At 36.1% G+C, this 19,042-nt stretch overlaps 1 protein-coding gene across 2 annotated transcripts in view; it reads right to left on the reverse strand.

The window, feature by feature from the left end:
• Nucleotides 1-1,601: 1,601 nt before the first annotated feature.
• Nucleotides 1,602-19,042, reverse strand: part of LOC101691226 (complement factor H) — a 78,566-nt gene continuing 61,125 nt past the window's right edge. Inside the window, exons 12-22 of one of the 2 annotated variants that reach the window (XM_045081134.1) lie at nucleotides 17,803-17,979; nucleotides 16,877-17,059; nucleotides 16,588-16,770; nucleotides 14,223-14,279; nucleotides 10,653-10,835; nucleotides 9,976-10,185; nucleotides 8,828-9,004; nucleotides 7,737-7,913; nucleotides 6,578-6,751; nucleotides 2,450-2,632; nucleotides 1,602-2,019 (exon numbers count right to left, since the gene is read on the reverse strand). In XM_045081134.1, coding sequence (XP_044937069.1) covers nucleotides 1,823-2,019; nucleotides 2,450-2,632; nucleotides 6,578-6,751; nucleotides 7,737-7,913; nucleotides 8,828-9,004; nucleotides 9,976-10,185; nucleotides 10,653-10,835; nucleotides 14,223-14,279; nucleotides 16,588-16,770; nucleotides 16,877-17,059; nucleotides 17,803-17,979 — 1,901 coding nt within the window. In that variant the 3' untranslated portion in view covers nucleotides 1,602-1,822. Of the gene's footprint in view, nucleotides 2,020-2,449; nucleotides 2,633-6,577; nucleotides 6,752-7,736; nucleotides 7,914-8,827; nucleotides 9,005-9,975; nucleotides 10,186-10,652; nucleotides 10,836-14,108; nucleotides 14,280-16,587; nucleotides 16,771-16,876; nucleotides 17,060-17,802; nucleotides 17,980-19,042 lie in introns of both variants that reach the window. The other variant, XM_004756469.3, reaches the window with a different exon arrangement.

The following is a 19,042-nucleotide window of genomic DNA, read 5'->3' on the forward strand; positions in this document are numbered from 1 at the left end:
ATTGTAGTTCAAAGGTGATACAAAGACAGAAAACATGGAAAATACAGGTGAGCATTAAGGACTTAAACACCAACTCTTTTTTTTTTTTTTTAAATATTTACTTATTTTTTAAATTTCTTTTCAGTGTTCCAGAATTCATTGTTTATGAACCATACCCAGTACTCCATGCAATAGGTGCCTTCCTTAATACCCACCACCAGGCTCACTCAACTCCCCACCCCATGCCCTTCCCAAACGCTCAGTTTGTTTCTCAGAGTCCAGTCTCTCCCCCTTCTAGTTGCCCCAACTCCTTTTTCCTCTCCATCTCCCAATGTCCTCCATATTATTACTCATGCTCCACAAATAAGCAAAACCATATGATAATTCTCTCTCTGCTTGACTTATTTCACTCAGCATAATCTCCTCCAGTCCCATCCATATTGATACAAAAGTTGGGTATTTGTCCTTTCTGATGGAGGCATAATACTCATAGTGTATATGGACCATATCTTCTTTATCCATTCATCTGTTGAAGGGTCTCTTGTCTCTTTCCATAGTTTAGTGACTGTGGCCATTGCTGCTATGAACATTCAGGTACAGATGGCCTTTCTTTTCACTACATCAGTATCTTCAGGGTAAATACCCAGTAGTACAATTGCAGGGTCATAGGGAAGCTCTATTTTTAATTTCTTAAGGAATCTCCACACTGTTTTCCAAAGTGGCTGCACCAACTTGCATTCCCACCAAGAGTGTAAGAGGGTTCCCCCTTCTCCACATCCTATCCAACACATGTTGTTTACTGTCTTGTTAATTCTGGCCATTCTAATTGTGTAAGGTGGTATCTCAGTGTGGTTTTGATTTGAATTTCCCTCATGGCTAGTGACGATGAACATTTTTTCATGTGTCTGTTAGCCATCTGTATGTCTTCTTTGGAGAAGCGTCTGTTCATGTCTTCTGCTCATTTTTTGACATGATTATCTGTTTTGTGTGTGTTGAATTTGAGGAATTCTTTATAGATCTTGGACATCAGTCTTTTGTCTGCACTGTCACTTGTGAATATTTTCTCCCATTCTGTGGCTAACTACCAACTCTTACCCCTAACATTTCTGAATTCAACTATAATTATTATAAATATTTTATTGTACTTCCTAGCAATCTTTGTTCTATAAACATTTATGCAGGATCAAATTATACTCTGTGTGTGTGTGTGTGTGTGTGTTTATACTTGATATAGGATTTTTGGGTCATTTTCATGTTATAGTATGCCAGTTACATACCCAATTAGATTCTAATTTCTCTTTATGATTTGTTCAAATTTTTATGTGTGCTAGATAGCTTGTAGAAGATCTTGCATTTCATCATTTGGTAGATAAGCAAAAGTAGATAATAACTACTTACATCTTATTACTTGTGTAGGTATGACATAGTTAGGCCTTATGTATTTTTGAAGTGAAATAACCTTAAAGATGGAGAAAAGCATTTTCTCCCATTTCCTCTGAACAGTCCCAAAAGTTATGGAAGAAGCTTTGAAAAAGTTAGAGGGAAAGATGGACAAAAGTAGGCACTGGAGTGATTGAATCTAGTTTCTTGCTTTAAGTATTTTATGAATAAGACACGAAGCATTTTGGCTGGCCAAGTTTTAATGAGGTGCTTTTATGAAGTGATTTATTCATCCCTCTGATTATCATCACATCATGCATATACTATTCAATACAAATTCTGATTTATGAATATAAATGAGTTACACAATACTTGAAAAAATAAACTGAGAATTGGATTGATAATGAAAAATTCTGAGTAAATGTACATATTTTAATTTTAGGACTGCATCTTAATCATTGTTTTATCCACATTCAGGATATAACAGTTTCCCTTCCTGACATGTGGCTCGGAATGTATGCCCTGGTGTCTTTTTACGATATCCACGAAGACATTCAAATTCAATCACATCCTTTGTTGTAGAATATATTTTTTTCTCATAAGACCATCGAAACCTTATATTATGTTTTCTCATGATTTCTTCTGATACTGTACAGGGCTCTAATATAAAAAAAAAAAAAGAACATAAAACATTGAAAACAGAATTTCAGACTTCCAAGTAGAATCTTCTACACTGGTCCAGGGCTTCATTTTCAAAACTTTTTCAAACCAATTCATTGAAAGACCATTGAGTCCATTTTAATTACTTTAAATGATTAATGATGTAAAATGAGCTACTATGTTTAAGCTGTGATAATTAAATGTTGTAATCAAAGATTCATAGTATCAATTTTAAAATGAAGAAATCAAGTTCTTTCATTAAAGGATCTTTTGCTTGAACAGCAGGTTTTTTTCCAACTTTATTTCATTACACATTAGTATTGGTAGTTAGCATTCAACAAATGTTTGTTAACTCATGACAAGTCTATTAAAAGCAAAGCATCTATTATACTGATTTTCCCAGGATCCATGAGAATAGTGAAATATTTACCTAAGCATTTTGGTGGTGATGACCACTCTCCATTTGTGCATGTTATGGTGCTGGGTCCCTGAAGTACATAGTAGGCCTGACATTTGTACTCTACTGACGATCCTGGAGCATATGCTGCTTGTGGGAATGAGGTAATGTCTCCATTGTCAACAGATGGAGGAGACACACATTTTCCACTAGGTTCTAAAAAAAAATTTGATTTATTGAAAGACCAAAGAAAAACAGGTTAAAATAAAGCAAATAAAAAAACAATATCAAGACTTGTGATTTCTGCTGACAGAAATGATTCATTTAAGAAATTTTATTTTATTTTTTAAAAAATATTTTATGAATTTATTGAGAGAGAGAGAGTGAGAGGGAGACAGAGAGAGCAGAAGCCAAGTAGGGGGAGGCAGGGAGCCTCCCTGGGCAGGGAGCCTGATGTGGGGCTCCATCCCAGGACCCCAAGATCATGACCTGAGTAGAAGGCATACACTTGAACAATAAACAATGGTTAAGATGCAGCCCTAACATTAAGATATGTCACATTACATATGTTACAAAAAGGTGTAACATTAAAATAACCAACTGAGCCACCAGGCACCCCTGCTGAAGAAATTTTAAACACTTAAACTGAGAATCACACTTTTAAGCCTTTCCTTTTATGCCACATAAAAGCATACATAAAGCATTAACATATATGTCTGCTTTACCATATTCTGGTGTTAAAAAGTGTTTTTTTACTGAATCAATACTTGGCAGATGGATAGGTAATAGGAACAAAGAAACTTTCTTGTTACATACAACATACTGCAGTTTCTATTGGATCTCTAGTCCTTGTTTATTGATTGTCATTTCTATTACAAAAGGAACATCAACTTTGTTAATTAAAGTGAAAGAATTACACATTTGTATAATGGGAAAGGGAATTTCAGGCTTGCTGTTTTGGACAAGATGAGGTAGGAAAATTTGTGCTTATTCCTTCTGCTCAGTATCACTAAAAATTCTGAACATATTATAAAGACCAACAAAAGAGATTGTGAAGGATGAAGAGAAGATGTCGATCTGATCTAAGGCCTTGGTATTCAAGGAATCATACTGTAGTGAGTTGTTTGGGTTTTCATGTTGCTGCCTATGGATCCTGGACTGGGCACTGAAGAAGACTGGAACCTGAAATGAGATCAAGTTCAGGGGAAAAAAAGTCCCAAGAATTGCCTGCTGTCTTTAGCCAAAGGCTCAGGAAAGGAGTATTCTAGCAAGACAGATTTTTTTTTTTTAAAACAATACTTGAATTACTCCTGAAGAAACTCCTAGAAGAAACCTCAACCAGCCCTCTCCCCATGTTGATCAGAGGTCAAAGGTGGAGCCTTGACTTCCAGACACAGTCAGGGAACAAGATACCTCACTGCTTTCCATGGTGTCAATGGAGGCCAAGTGGGAACCCTGGAGTTGCACTCTGCAGTTATGGAGGCCTGATAAATAAGATATTTCAATAAAATCCAGAGTCTTAAAATACAGCACCCAAAATTCTAAAATATAATTGAAAATCATTCATCATAGCAAGGACCTGGAGAAATCTCAAAAGAGAAAAGATAATCAATAGATCACAACACTGAGATGGCACAGCATTTTTTTTAAAGATTTTATTTATTTATTTGACAGAGAGAGATCACAAATAGGCAAAGAGGCAGGCAGAGAGAGAGAGAGAGAGAGGGAAGCAGGCTCCCTGCTGAGCAGAGAGCCCAATGCGGGACTCGATCCCAGGACCCTGAGATCATGACCTGAGCCGAAGGCAGTGGCTTAACCCACTGAGCCACCCAGGCGCCCCGATGGCACAGCATTTGATGATGGTTTTCAAAAATCTAGTGGGAATAACAGAACTGAAAAATATAATAGTGGAATTTAAAAAAAACCTCACTGGATGGACTCAATTATGGATTACAGATGGATGACAGAAAGCTAAATAAACTTGACTATAGAATATAAATGACTCACTTTGAAAATAGATTGAAAACAAAACCAAAAAAATTTCAAAAATATGGACAGAAAATTTCCCAAATTTTTACAAGGCATAAACATTCATATTGAAAAAGCCAAACAGGACAAACCCAAAGAAAATCTTGCCAACATACACCATAATTAAACTGAGGAAAAGTAAAGGAAAAGAAAAAAAAAATCTCAAAAGCAGCGACATAGAAACTATGCAAACTAATAAGGGAGAAAGAATTCAAATGTCAGTGGGGTCCTCATCTGTGACCTTCAAAGCAGAAAGAAGTGACAACATTTTTCAAGTGCTAGAAGACAAGAACTGTCAGCCCTGAATGCTATATCCCGTCATTGTATCCTTTGGGGTTTAAGGGAGAGAAGAAGATATTCTGAGACAAAGGGAAACAGAGCATTTATCTCCAGCAGATTGGTCTTTAAGTAATTGCTAAAGGAATTCTTCAGATATCAGGAAAAAAACAGAGTAAGGATTGAAACTTCACTAAGGAAGAAAAAACAACAGACTGAAAAAATAAGGGTAAATATGATGGACTTTCTTTTTCCTAAGGAGTTTGTTAGGTTTGGTGTTTGTGTGACATTTTATCATTTGATATGGGGCTCCATATATGTAGGAGAAATACTTCAGACACTTATATTTGAACTGTGGGGAACGTGTGGGTGCCTGGGAGGCTCAGTCAGTTGGTTAAGTGTCCACTCTTGACTTTAGTTCAGGTCATGATGTCAGGGTTGTGAAACTGAGCCCTGTGCCAGGCTCCAAACTGGGCGTGGAGTCTGCTGAATATTTTCTCTCTCCTCCCTCTACCACTCCAATCCCTTTCTCTCTCTCTTTCTCTCCCAATAAATTAAAAATAAAATAAAATAAAATAAAATAAAATAAAATAAAATAAAATAAGATAAAATAAAATAAAATGTGGGGAGGGTGAATGGACTTAAGTGGAAGTACGGTTTCCTCATTTCACCTGAAGTGATAAAATGTCCAAACCAGGGGGAGAAGTGACAAGCTATATATTTGCATCTTAATACCTTGCGCAACCATGGATAAAACTATACAAAGAGATATGCTTCAAAATAACAAAAGCATATCAAAATAAAGTTATTTGAAAATGTTCCAAAAATCCACAGGGATGGGAAAAAAAAAAAAAAAGAAAAGAAATGGGAGTGAGAAACAGAGGAAAGAAACTCAAGGCAAATAACAAAATGGCTGACCCAGCCCCTAATCTATCAATAATTACTTTAAGTGTAAATGGTTTAAATTCTTCAGTTAAAAGACTGAAAGTGGCAGAGTGGACATGCAAACAAGAGACGACTATATGACAACTAAAAAAAACTAACTTCAACGTGAACACATAAGTGGGCTCAAAGTAAAAGACTGGAAACTATATATGCCAGGCAAAATTTGATTTGAAAAATAAGCAGCTATTATATCTCCTCCTATAATATTTCCTAAACTCTAAATACTTCAGTGTCCTATAACCAAGTTCTCAGAGTTTTTTTTCTATATATACAAATTCTCTGGTTGAGCTTAGCTAGAAACCTGCCTTTTTATAGTCCACATGCTGAAGAAGCCCAAATTCATATCACATTCCATGATCATGCCCCAGCTGCTGATCGATTGTGTGTCTCAAAGTGAAGTAGCCCCCACCCCCAACATATGTTTAGTACATTTATTCCTCAGGAAATAACTGAGCTTCTTAACACTTAAGATAGAGAATTTTCTGGGCGCCTGAGTGGCTCAGTCGATTAAACGTCTGACTCTTGATTTCTGCTCTGGTCATGCTTTCAGGGTCGTAAGACACAGTGTTGGGCTCCATGCTCAGTGTGGCGTCTGCTAAAGATTCTCTCTCTCCCTCCCCTCTGGTCTTCCCCTCACTGCTTACACGCATATGCTCTCTCTCTCTAAAAGAAGAGAGAGAGAAAATTTTCCATGATTCCAACAGTCCTAATGTGGCCAAGTATTTCATAAAATAAATATATATTATCACTATGCAGTCCACAAAAAGAAAAAATCGGATTTTAAGCACCATCATTTTATTTGAGATTAAAAAAAAAAGAGTTCATAAGAACTACGTCACTATATTTATTCATATTGACATATTTAGTCCCTAATATATTCTCTAAAACCCAAGGTGAAATAAGATACTTCACCTGCACACTGAGGTGGTTGTGACCAGTTCCCATTAGAACATGTCACTTCTACATCTCCAAACAGTTCAAAAGGTTTGGTGCATTCATAACGTGCAGTCTCACCAGGTAGATACCTAGTCTTCTCATCTAGGATAATAGCATTTTCCACTTTGGGTGGATTCTCACAGGAAATATCTGAATAGAAAGAAAAAAATAGCATCTCTAACGTAATGATCATTTTGAGTAGCAAGTCAATGAATGGGATAAGGGAGATTTAAAATCAACAATCTGTCATGAAAGAGTGCCAATTTAGGAAATTTACATATAAGATTGAAGAAAAGGAGATAAATATTTTTTGGTAAGATTTAAGCTTGTATGAAAATGAGAGTTTTTCTGGACATTTCCCATTTTTAGTAAAATCAATATTACAAAATATATAAATTCAATATGAATTTGTAAACCACAAGAAAATAATAATAAAAAAATCATTTGATGTCATATTTTGGCTTGCAATCATCCTGTTTATGAATGTGATTTTAGGCCCTTAGAAAAATAAACACAGTAGGCACCTCCTTAGACAATAAATGAAGAATTAACACACTTTGAAGAGTACTAGATTTGAAGGGAGAAGATGATTAACCGAGGATTCAAACAGGAGATGAAGAAAGAACAGAAAAATACATGTTTAATTTCTAAAAGCACTCTTCAATTATAATAATTATTATTTTTTTTGCAAATGCTTAAGGACATTTCAATGAGAATTCAAAGTGTAATTCACTGGTGAGATTCAGGTGGGTATAAAGAAGAATAGGCCACAGCTACAGTTCCTAAACTGGAGCACACATTGAATCCCTTGGGAATTGTTGAGACACTTACAGGGTTGCAGCCCCAGAGCTTTTGACACGACAGGTCTGAGTGAGCCAGTGAATTACATCTGCATTTCTAACAATTGTCCAGAAGATGCTGATGGGGCTATTCCAGGGACCAGAGTTTGAGAACCACTGGGCTCAGACTAACCAATGAGTACACAGTTTCATTCCTTTATGTTAAAGCATAAACCTTCTTTGACCTGGCCTCAAACAATCATCTACATCCATTGTTTAAATGACATTAGAGGGAATTGTATCTTATATTACTTAAGACATTTTGATAAATAGATTCTAAAATTTTATCGAAGTACCTTTGCATTTTGGCTCTCCTATCCATTGGCCCTTAATGCACTGTATAAAATTGGGTCCATCCAATTGGTAAATCTTTGGACACACAAAAGTTACTTTTTCTTCTGACCTATATAAGTCCTTCTTCCGGCCTATAGGTATGGCAATACCAAAGTCAGGTAAGCCAAAACAATCCGTTTCTGAAAGAAAAGAACATGTACTTCTTTGGTAAATCTTTTAAAACACATAATGACCAATAACTAGAATGTAGAATAATAAGTACACATCAAACCAATGGGCACTAACACAATTTTTCTAAGTTGAAAAACTCTTAGAAGTCTTTTGACTTAATTATATTGAATTGTCCTATGTTTATCAAAAGTAAAATATGGGGATGATGATAAGGGAAGTCTGAAAAGGTAGAAATACATGTAATGCTTGATATCACATTTCTTCCACTGAAATTCTTTTTTGCTCATATGAGCCACCTACATTATGTACGTATTTGTATTTTTTGCTTCTGTCAAAATCTGTTACTTTTAATTATATCAAATATCTTAGAAAAGTATATACTTCTAAGGAGGTAACTGATAAACTAATAGTAAATTGAATAATGATGAGCTTGCTGAGCAGGGACCAGCTGTGATCGAGGCACAGAGAGGAGTCATCTGTGGACGTGTATCAGAGGATGTTGAATGTGCACATGAAGTGACGTGAAAGTGAAATAATTTGGGCTCATGCTTTCATACTTTTTTTTTAAAAAAGATTTTATTTATTTATTTGATAGAGAGAGTTCACAGTAGACAGAGAGGCAGGCAGAGAGAGAGAGAGGGAAGCAGGCTCCCTGCTGAGCAGAGATCCCGATGCGGGACTTGATCCCAGGATCCTGAGATTATGACCTGAGCCGAAGGCAGCGGCTTAACCCACTGAGCCACCCAGGCGCCCCAACATACTTTTATTATTAGTAGTGTTATTAATTCTCTACCAGACTCCACAAGTTTCCAGAGATACCTTGTTAAATTCTAGAATTACTGCCTGGTTTTATATTTGTACCCATTTATGCTCTGAATTAAGAATATTGATCAGCTTTAGAGTAAAATTAAATACACTGTACTTATGCATTCTGGTGGATGAGACCATTTTCCTCCTAAACACTTTATAGATGCAGATCCATTAGTCCCAAAACCTTCTTCACATTTGTATACTATTTCTTCTCCATCCTGGTAAGTGTCTGATTTGTGAAGAGGAAGACTATATGGAACCACATATTCTGGTGGGTCACAAGGAAGCCCTAATAAAAAAGAAAGAAAGAAAGAAAGAAAGAATGACTCCATATTTCATTAACTCTGAAATTTCATTTTAGGTACTGGTTGCCATATTTGGCAGTCTAATTGGAAAAGAAGTGGTAACACAGGAGCTACGATCATAACACAGAGAAGGTGCACAAATGCTTCGTAAAACCACCACTCTGATGTGTGTCCAGCTGGCAACCTGAGCAAGAGCTGGAAACTAAAAAAAATCAGTATATTATCAGCTGTAGCAGCTTCTTTCTAGATATGTTTCCTGAGGCAAGGGAAACAAAGGCACAAATAAACTATTGGGACTACATCAAAATAAAAAGCTTCCGCACAGTGAAGGAAATAATAAAACTAGAAGGTAGCCTACAGAACAGGAAAAGATATTTGCAAATGACATATCTGATAAAGGGTTAGTATCCAAATATGGAAAGAACTTAAAAAACTCAGCACCGAAAAAGTGAATGATCCAATTAAAAATGGGCAGAAGTCATGAACAGAAAGTCTTCCAAAGAAGAGTACAGATGGCCAACATACACGGAAAGATGGCATATGTCTCCTACTCAGAAGTAGATGTTTATTGGAGAGCCAATAGAATTTCATGAGATTTTATGAAGCTCTCATTGTCAAAACCTGTAATAAAAGAGGAAGAGTCTCTTTTCCTTGATACCGTTACATCCGTCTATCTCTGATTGTCTACATTTCACTATTAAATGAATGTTTTGAGCAAAAAAAAAAAAAAGTGATTGTATAACGAATCAATAAAATTACCAAAAATGGGATAGATTTGGTTATGCAAAAATTGGTAAAGTACATGATTATATAAGTGATTTTAGATATTCAGATATAAATGATTTTAGATACTTAGAAACCTAACAGACTCTTTCTCATGACTTTGATGACAATATTGTTTATTGGATTGTACTGAAAATTAAAAGTAGAATTTTAGTTTGTATACTGCCCTCACCTATACACCGGGGTAGAGAACTCCATTTTCCCATTTCGCATGTTATCTCCTCTTTTCCAGATATCAGGAAACCATCCTTACAAGTGTAACTTAGTTTGCTGCCATGTGGGTAAAGCTTAGGTTTCAACGTTTCTTTTATTTCTTCTGAAAATTCAGATGATTTAATGCTTCCATGTTCTATATGAGGTGGTTGAGGACACCCGAGTTTTTCTGTATGAAGAACAGAGATCAAAGGGTCAAGTATAGATACAATGTATAAGTTGAAAAATGCAATCAAATACCATTTGGCGTTTTAAAATAAGGATAACTTGAACAAATTAAATTACTGAAAAACTGAAAAACATTTGAAACTTGCAAGCATATGTATCTCCATAAAATCTGTGCTATTATCTACTTGTTTGCTATGCCCTTTCATTCTTGTCCTGTTCATTATGAGGAGTAAAATAGGTGTAAATAGAAATTTTCTATGGCATTTACACAATAACTCAAAGTTGTTTAATCATTTCACAGAAGTGAAAGAGTTCTGCTTGATGTGTATACTAGTTTGTAATTTACTGCTTCAAGGTAAAGTGAAACAGATCTAGAGAAAGGTCTTCATCTTGTTCCTTTACACAGAGCACAGAGGAGTGTTAACCTCATTTGGAAGAATGTTATAAAGCAGGTTATGGGCTACTGACCAGCACAGCGTGGTATTGACTGCCAGCTTCCATTTCGGCACACAATTTCTTCTGCATCCTGAATAATATAATTGTCTTGACAGACAACAGATACTTTTTCTCCATCCTGATAATTCACTGTCGTTGCCATATTTTGAGCATTGGGAATCTGAGGTGGTGGGGGGCACGGCTGCGTGATAACTTCTAAAAATATTAAAATTAGATTTCTTGATTAAAAATCATAAGTTAAACATATTAATAAGATAATTAAACAAAACTCAATAGCAATATATCATTAATGATCAAATAATGACATTATGGTCTATATTTAAAAATACTCTTCAGCTTGTAGAGAGAGCACTTTAATATATCACATGTGGCTTATATTCTCACCGTCTTATTTGTAGTATTTTCATTATATTCTTTCTGTGATAAATCTTGCATAATTTATGTTAAAACTTATTTTTTAAAGATTTCTTTTTTTAAAAAATCATTTATTTATTTATTTGACAAGCGAGGAGTGGGAGAGGGAGAAGCAGGTTTCCCACCCAGCAGGCAGCCTGATGAGGACTCTGGGATCATGACTGAGCTGAAGGCAGACACTTAATGACTGAGCCACCCAGGTGCCTCTCTTCCAACAATTTCTCTTTCTTTCTTTTCTTTTTTTTTTTTTTTTTTAAGTTTTTTTTTTTTTTAAGATTTTATTTATTCACTTGACAGACAGAGATCACAAGTAGGCAGAGAGGCAGGCAGAGAGAGAGAGGAGGAAGCAGGCTCCCCACTGAGCAGAGAGCCCCGTGCGGGGCTCAATCCCAGGACCCTGAGATCAGGACCTGAGCCGAAGGCAGAGGCTTAACCCACTGAGCCACCTAGGTGCCCCTCTTTCTTTCTTTTTTTAAAGATTTTATTTATTTATTTGACAGACAGATACCACAAGTAGGCAGAGAGGCAGGCAGAGAAAGAGGAGGAAGCGGGCTTTCAGCTGAGCAGAGAGCCCGAAATGGGGCTCGATCCCAGGATGCTGGGATCATGACCTGAGCCGAAGGCAGAGGCTTTAGCTCACTGAGCCACCGAGGCGCCCCTCTTTTAATGTTTCTAACCATTTGGAGATTCTAGTAAGTAAGTAGTAAGAGGCACTACGTAAATACTGAGTGGACAATTCAGTTAGAACTTGAACTTAATGACTGAGCCACACAGGCACCCCAAAAGAGAGATATTTCTTCAAAAATACAGCTTCCTTGTATTGAGAAAAGATAGTAAGAAAATCTGAATATTTCACTACTTATTAAAGAAATTGAATTCTTCATCAAGAAAAACTTCCAAAAAAAGCAAATCATATATCAGATGACTTTGTAGGTGAAGTCTACCAATCATGCAAGGTAGAATAATAACATGATAATATGCATAATAATAATATCACATAAATACTTTCAGAAAACAGAGAAGCAGAGAACAGTTCTCAATTTGTTTTATAAGGCCACAATAATCCTAATAACAAAACTTGGGAGATGCATTTAAAGAAAAAGTAACTATGGATTTATATTCCCCATGAATATAGATGCTAAACTCCTTAAAAATATATCAGCAAATTGAGTACATGAAAATATAGAAAGAATAACATCTCATCACCTAGTAGAGTTAACTCTGGGAAGGAGAGATTTGTTCAACATTCCAAAATTTATGTATATAACTCACTGTATTAACAGAATTAAGGGAGTCATCATATCGAGAGATACATAAAAAGCATTTAAAAACATTCAGCATTGATTGATCATAAAATTTCTCACTCAGTTAAGTGAGAATAGAAGGCAATTTCCTCAAGCTAATAAGGGGCATTTACAGAAATCCTTAACTGACATTATACTTGTGGTGAAGTGTTGAATACCCTCTCCCAGTGATCAGGAATTGGACAAAGATGTATGTTCTTATCTCTTCCTTTCAACAGTTTAGCAGAGGTCCTAGTCAGTAAATAAAAATGAACAGGCAAAATTAAAATCTTGTATTTTCAGTGATAAAATTGCTTACAGAAATTGCAACAGATCTACAAATAGTACTTAAAATGAATAATGCAACTGGCATAGTGTCAGAGTATAAAATCAATGTGCACAATTCAAGTGGGACCAATGCATAGGAAGAAACTGACCTCACCTCCTCCCAGCGACTCACAGGTGTATATGGAACAATTTCCTCTGAAAACTAGCTGGATATCTCCTTCAAAACTAACAGTGAAAGGGCCACTTCCAGGTAGGCAGGAGAGTCAAGACCCAGTAGGGACAGAAACCCCACCCCTGGCAGGGCCACACACAGTCAGGTGTTCTCCCACACAGAGCTACTCCCTGAGTAGAGAGAGAGGTTCATATCCCACATCAGCACCCCAAACTCTGGGACCTGAAAAAGCAAGATGAGCCCCCAAAACTCCTGGCTTTGAAAACCAAAGGGTCTCACATCCAGGAGACCCACTGGGCTGCAGAGAACAGAGATTTTTTTTTTTTTAAAGATTTTATTTATTTATTTGACAGAGAGAGAGAGGAAGAGCGAGCACAAGCAAGGCAAGCAGCAGGCAGAAGGAGAGGGAGAAGCAGACTCCCTGTTTAGCAGAAAGCCTGATGTGGGGCTCGATCCCATGACTTTTGAGATCATGACCCAATTGGAAGGTAGTCACTTAACCCACTGAGTCACGCAGGCGCTATGGTCCCTCAGGGGACCCACCTGAAAAGAAGACTTGGAGAAACACCTAGACATATGAGAAGGAGATTCATTTGTTGATCTTAAAACATCTACCTGAGGGGCAGGGGTCTGTTGGGACTCTTTCCGCCATGGAGATGCTGACACTTTTTCTCCTCCTTGGTACCACCCGCGGGTGCACTCCAGCCCAGGGCTCTCCTGGGGCCCCCTCCCTGCCTTCTCCCACTGCCTCGCTAAAGCTGGCAAGCACGCTCAGCCCACAGAGGGGACGCTCCTTGATTTCCTGGCTCTCCTGGCCAGAGGGGCTTGCCTTTCTGAGTCCCACAGGACTGTAACACTGGAGAGGTTATTCGTGGCAGTCTACCACCTCCAGGGCACTCCACAGACAGCGGACTGACACACGCCCCCAGGCTTGCTGTGACAAAGGCCTATTTGCGAGTCCTGGAACCTTAGCTCCAGGGGCACTTCGGGTTTGCGGCACATCTGGAGGCTTCTCCTGGGACGGGACCTTTGTGCTCTCTTCAGCCTCAAAGAAAACCCAGACACTAATTCTTAAAGCTACCTGATGGGATGTTAATTTAAGGCCACCACATTTCTGGGTTTTGTTTTATAGCTGACTGAGGCACTGATGCAATTAATACTTAGGAATAGTGTTTGGGCTAGTTTTTGAATTTACTTCCAGCTGAAAAATTATGTGTAGTGATACATAAGCAAAAAATTTTAAAAGATGCAAAAATACTAAAATTACAAGTTAGGAAGAAATAGAGTAAATTTTTGAAAACAAGAGCTTACCTGTGCAGCTTAGTTCGGGGTTCCATCGCCCATTTATGCATGTTGAGAGTTTTGACTTTGTTGGTCCTTTGCATTTATAACTTACATTCTTGTTATGATCATATATAGTCTTACCTAATGGTTGTGTCTGTTTGGTCAAGTTGAATTTACATTTTTCAAGTTCATTGGTTGCTATAAAATGAAGATATTCCCTTGAAAAGACTAATAAGAATCAAAGCAACTACTACAAAAAAATATCTTAGAGTCAATAGTATAATGAAATTAGCATCTGAGCCCATAAATCCCACCAACCAATCTACTCCCGACCATATGGCATGAGATGGGCTCTTACGTATGAACACAAGTCTCATGTCCAGTCCTGGAGATTTCTGGGAAAATGTCCATCATAAATACCTTCTGCATATTGGGGATTAGAAAAGTGTAAAAGGCTCACTTTTTAGGATCATCTACATACTGAACAGTCATCGCCTTGACTACATTTGGTCCCACATTTATCTGTGGAAGTAGAATGTATGAAATTGCTAGCTTAAATATATTTTTTCAATAAAGGTAATACAATAAGAAAAGTAAAGCTAAGATGTCTCATACAGAATGTGAATATTTAAGTAGATCTTCGGCATGATCACTAAAAAATAGGAACAGATTCTTGGAATTAGAAGCCGATTTTAGTTTTACTGACTCTGAGTTAAATATACCAACTGTTTATATAGCTACATATTCCAAAAATTCAATGCAGATTGAAGTAAGTACAGATTGATATAGAGGTCTTTGTTAATGATTTGTTCATGTTGGCCAAAGAAGTAATGATTTTGTAATAAAAAATAAAACAAAGGAGACTAATTCAAAATACATTAGAGGCTGAGAATTAGTCCTGTTTTTAAGGCTTGTCCACAATGTTGAGTGAGACAAAACAAGGTGTTCAGGTGATGGTAACTGAAGGACAAAAGGGGTGGTGGTGGTTGTTCTCATTGCGCTATGACTGATTGGTTTCTGAAAGAATTTCTTTGTTTATTAGGAGAAAATAAACATTTGGAGAAGAGTGAACAGCTAGACTAGCTGTAGGTACGATATTAATACTGAATGAAGAAAATTGGAGTAAGGGCTATGATAGGTGTAAGGGGATTATGCTAAGCTGAATATAGGTAGAAGATTAATCATTGGAAGGCAAACTCTGAGATCAGAAGAGAATTATAATTGAAGCAGGTATTTTAGAATAAGAATGAAAAGTTGAACGTTTTCATGCCTGTTATAACTTTGGGTTTTTCCCTGATGTGAAACAAGGGGTGATCATTTGTGGAGATAGAAGAGGACAAAGATGAGGTTTGGTCTTGAAGGACTGACAGTACGTCCAATGGGAATGTGTTCAGCAAAAACATAAGGATTAATAAACAACAAAACTTATGATTCATTCAACAAACTCCTGTTTAATGTGTGCTGTATGTCTGCCAGTCTTTTGGGTATTGGGAATACATCACGAACAAAAGAGGTAGTAAATCTCTGCTCTCATGGACGGTGTGCCTAAGCCCTGCCTTCTCCTTGGAACAATTAATGCCTAGAAATCTGATGAATAAGTAAGACGGGACACTCAGAGCTCTCTTTGAATGTAGGACTTAGGAAAACTCTAGGAAAGAACTCATTCCAAGAGAAAAATGAAAAGGTTCCCCAATATTTTCCATGTTAGTCATAAAAGACTTGGTCATCCAAAAGTCAGGATGATTTACATACATCAACCTGAGTGAAGTCATCCATCAGATTGGTTTCCTGGCCTAACCCTGACTGCCTCTTTTGACGGAGTTCTTTGTCAATCTACTGATAGAGAGGGCCTGCGGCCCACCCACCCTCAGCTCATAAACTTGTTGCATTTGAAACAGATTGGGAAATTGTTAGAGACTTCGAGAAAGGCAAGATTCCTACAGGAATGTAGCCAGTGGGTATTAACTTCCCTTTTCCAGGGTTTGAAATTAAGAGTACTACCTAAAAACAAAAGTGTTCTATTTTCCTGGAAATTAGTACTCATATTTAAATCATATGAATAACCATAAGAAAAATTTAGCTTCATACTTATAAACAGTGTTAATATCAGGGACAGAAATATTGATAAAATTCTATTGTAATTTGTAGACATAAAATGAACTATAAGCAATGTCTGCTTTCATTATAATTGAAGAACCGGCTTTTTTAAAATAAGGTTTTATTTACGCATTTGAGAGAGAGAGAGAGCATGAGAAGGAAGGTCAGAGAGAGAGGGAGAAGCAGACTCCCTGCTGAGCAGGAAGCCTGATGTAGGGGTCCAATCCCAGGATCCTGAAATCACGAGGTGAGTGGAAGGCAGACACTTAACTGACTGAGCCACCCAGGTCCCCCTGCAATGGGACATTTTCAAGAATATATTTAAATTTCAAAAATATGTTAGCAAATATAGCTTTTAAAATAAAATATTAAATTTCATTGACTGTCAATTTGAGAAGTGTCTTCTCACCAATGCACTGAGGAAGTGGGGTCCACATTCCATTAAGACATGTAATTGACTTGTGTCCAATCATTGTAAAGTCCTCCATGCAATTGAACTCTACCGAATCTCCATGGTGATAGGGAGGGGCAGAAGGCTCAACAACAGAGCCGTAATGAAGTTCAGGTATATCTCTACATGTACTCTCCACCTCTGCAAAAATTTCACAAAAATATGTTTACTTACAAAATGCAATTTATGTGTTTATATGAATACACTGTTGATTTCTGTTTAAATATGAATACTTTTTATACATTACCAATACATATAGGCAAGTCTGTCCATTGTCCGTCAACACACTGAATTTTTTTAAAACCCTTCATCAGAAATCTAGTATTGCAAACATATTCCACCAAATCATTGTGTTCATAGATTTCTTTTTGTGTTTCTTTAACTTCCCCATTGAGGAGTTGAGGAGGTGGAGCACACTGTTTTGTTTGATCTAGAAGAGAAATACTGTGTAAATAATGGTTAAATTATCTATCTATTCTACGACTTAAAAATCCATAAAATAGAGAGTTTTAAAAATTAATTAATGTAATTTACAATATAATTTTTATAGTATTCTCAAACAACGGCATTACATCAGAAACATGTTTCCCAGTTCTATTACTTACACTGAACAAGGGTATTGGAAGTATATTTAAGCCCAGAAAATATGTTTAATAATCTAGATATTCTAAAGATGTATTAATAAATGTGATTGTGTAAATTACAGCAATATTCATATTTCATGGAAACATTTTATCAAAAGTGTTGGAGAAAATGCCATGATTTGAGAAAAGCATTTGATCAAGATGTTTTAACTTTGATTAAGCATACATATGATTGAATTGATAATAAGTTGCTTGAATATTATTTAGACACAATGAAACTTGAGGAAAGGCCCATGCTATACAAAGTGTCCAATATTATTGGTGAAACTGTAGACAAGGAAAAACAACAAAAGGAATGTGAGACGTCATATGTGTATCTATGCATACTTCCACTACATATTTCAAGAAACAATTGGAGATTAATTGCTTAACTAAGGGAGTCTGAAGGATCTACCCACCCAGTACATGTCCTGGCTTAATGCACTAGATTATAGACACACTCAAAGCCAACAGAAAATTAAGATGTAAAAAAAAGGCTGATATCCAAATCCTAATTCTTATTTTAGCAATTGTTAAGATAGATATTCACCTTTACATGTTGGAAAATTAGGGGACCATCCAAAGTGGTAACATTGAACTGAATCTGGTCCAACTCTTTTAAGTCTTGGTTTGCAGGAGAATTTCAACATGTCTCCAATTCTATATTTGTTCTTTCTGGGATTAACAATTAAGTTTTCTTCTACTTCTGGAACCTTGCATTCTATTTCTATAAAAAAATGTCAAACAATTTAGTGAGAATATTTAATCAAACATCACCGAAGTAAATTTTATGTGTCTTATAAAAATGAGGATTTGAATACTGCATATACAGAGGGGCATCAGATAAATCCTCCTCCCCAAAATATTCCATATTAGATTTTACACACCTAAATTCATAGAGGACTAAGGAATATTAAGGCATTGAATAGCAGTATATGTATCCTGAAAATTTATTTGTAATGTCAACTTGCTTATTTTGGATCTAATTTTATAACTGCCATTTATTTATAAAATATAAGTGATATTGTTTTGTACTCTCAAAACAGGAAAGTATTCTCTTGCATTAAAAAAAGTGATGCTATAATTTTAAATTGCACTCAAAAAAGAATTGGTATTTTAATTTAATGTAAATATAATTGGAGAACCAGAACACACTTAAGGCATTTCTAATGTGGCTTAAAGACACTATTAAAATTGCTTAATTTATATTATATTATATAATATAAATATAATAAATATATATAATATATAAATATTATATAATACAGATTATAAATTATATATTATATAATAATTATATAATAATTACTATGATTATATTATATAATTATATTAGTAAAGAAATAAAACTGAACCATAAACTGAAACATGAAACAAAGTAAAGAAACATGTTCAAGGTCACATAACTAGGCATATTCTAGGTGTCCTGAGTATTTATATAATATGCAACTATCTATTTTTATTGAACCTCTAATTTATATCATCTGTTAATAAACTGTTGATTATTCTCATTCAATTTAAGAATATGAAAATTAGGGGCGCCTGGGTGGCTCAATGGGTTAAAGGCTCTGCCTTCGGCTCGGGTCTTGATCTCAGGGTCCTGCGATCGAGCCCCATGTGGAGCTCTCTGCTCAGCAGGGAGCCTGCTTCCCTTCCTCTCTCCCTCTGCCTGCCTCTCTGCCTTCTTGTGATCTATGTCAAATGAATAAAATCTTAAAAAAAAAAGAATATGAAAATTATTCCTTTAAATATGTCAAATTTGTGACATTTATGACATTCCTAAATATTAT

Source organism: Mustela putorius, unplaced genomic scaffold, assembly GCF_011764305.1.
Source record: "Mustela putorius furo isolate JIRA1106 unplaced genomic scaffold, ASM1176430v1.1 tig00000508_pilon_pilon_pilon, whole genome shotgun sequence".
Classification (NCBI taxonomy): domain Eukaryota; kingdom Metazoa; phylum Chordata; class Mammalia; order Carnivora; family Mustelidae; genus Mustela; species Mustela putorius.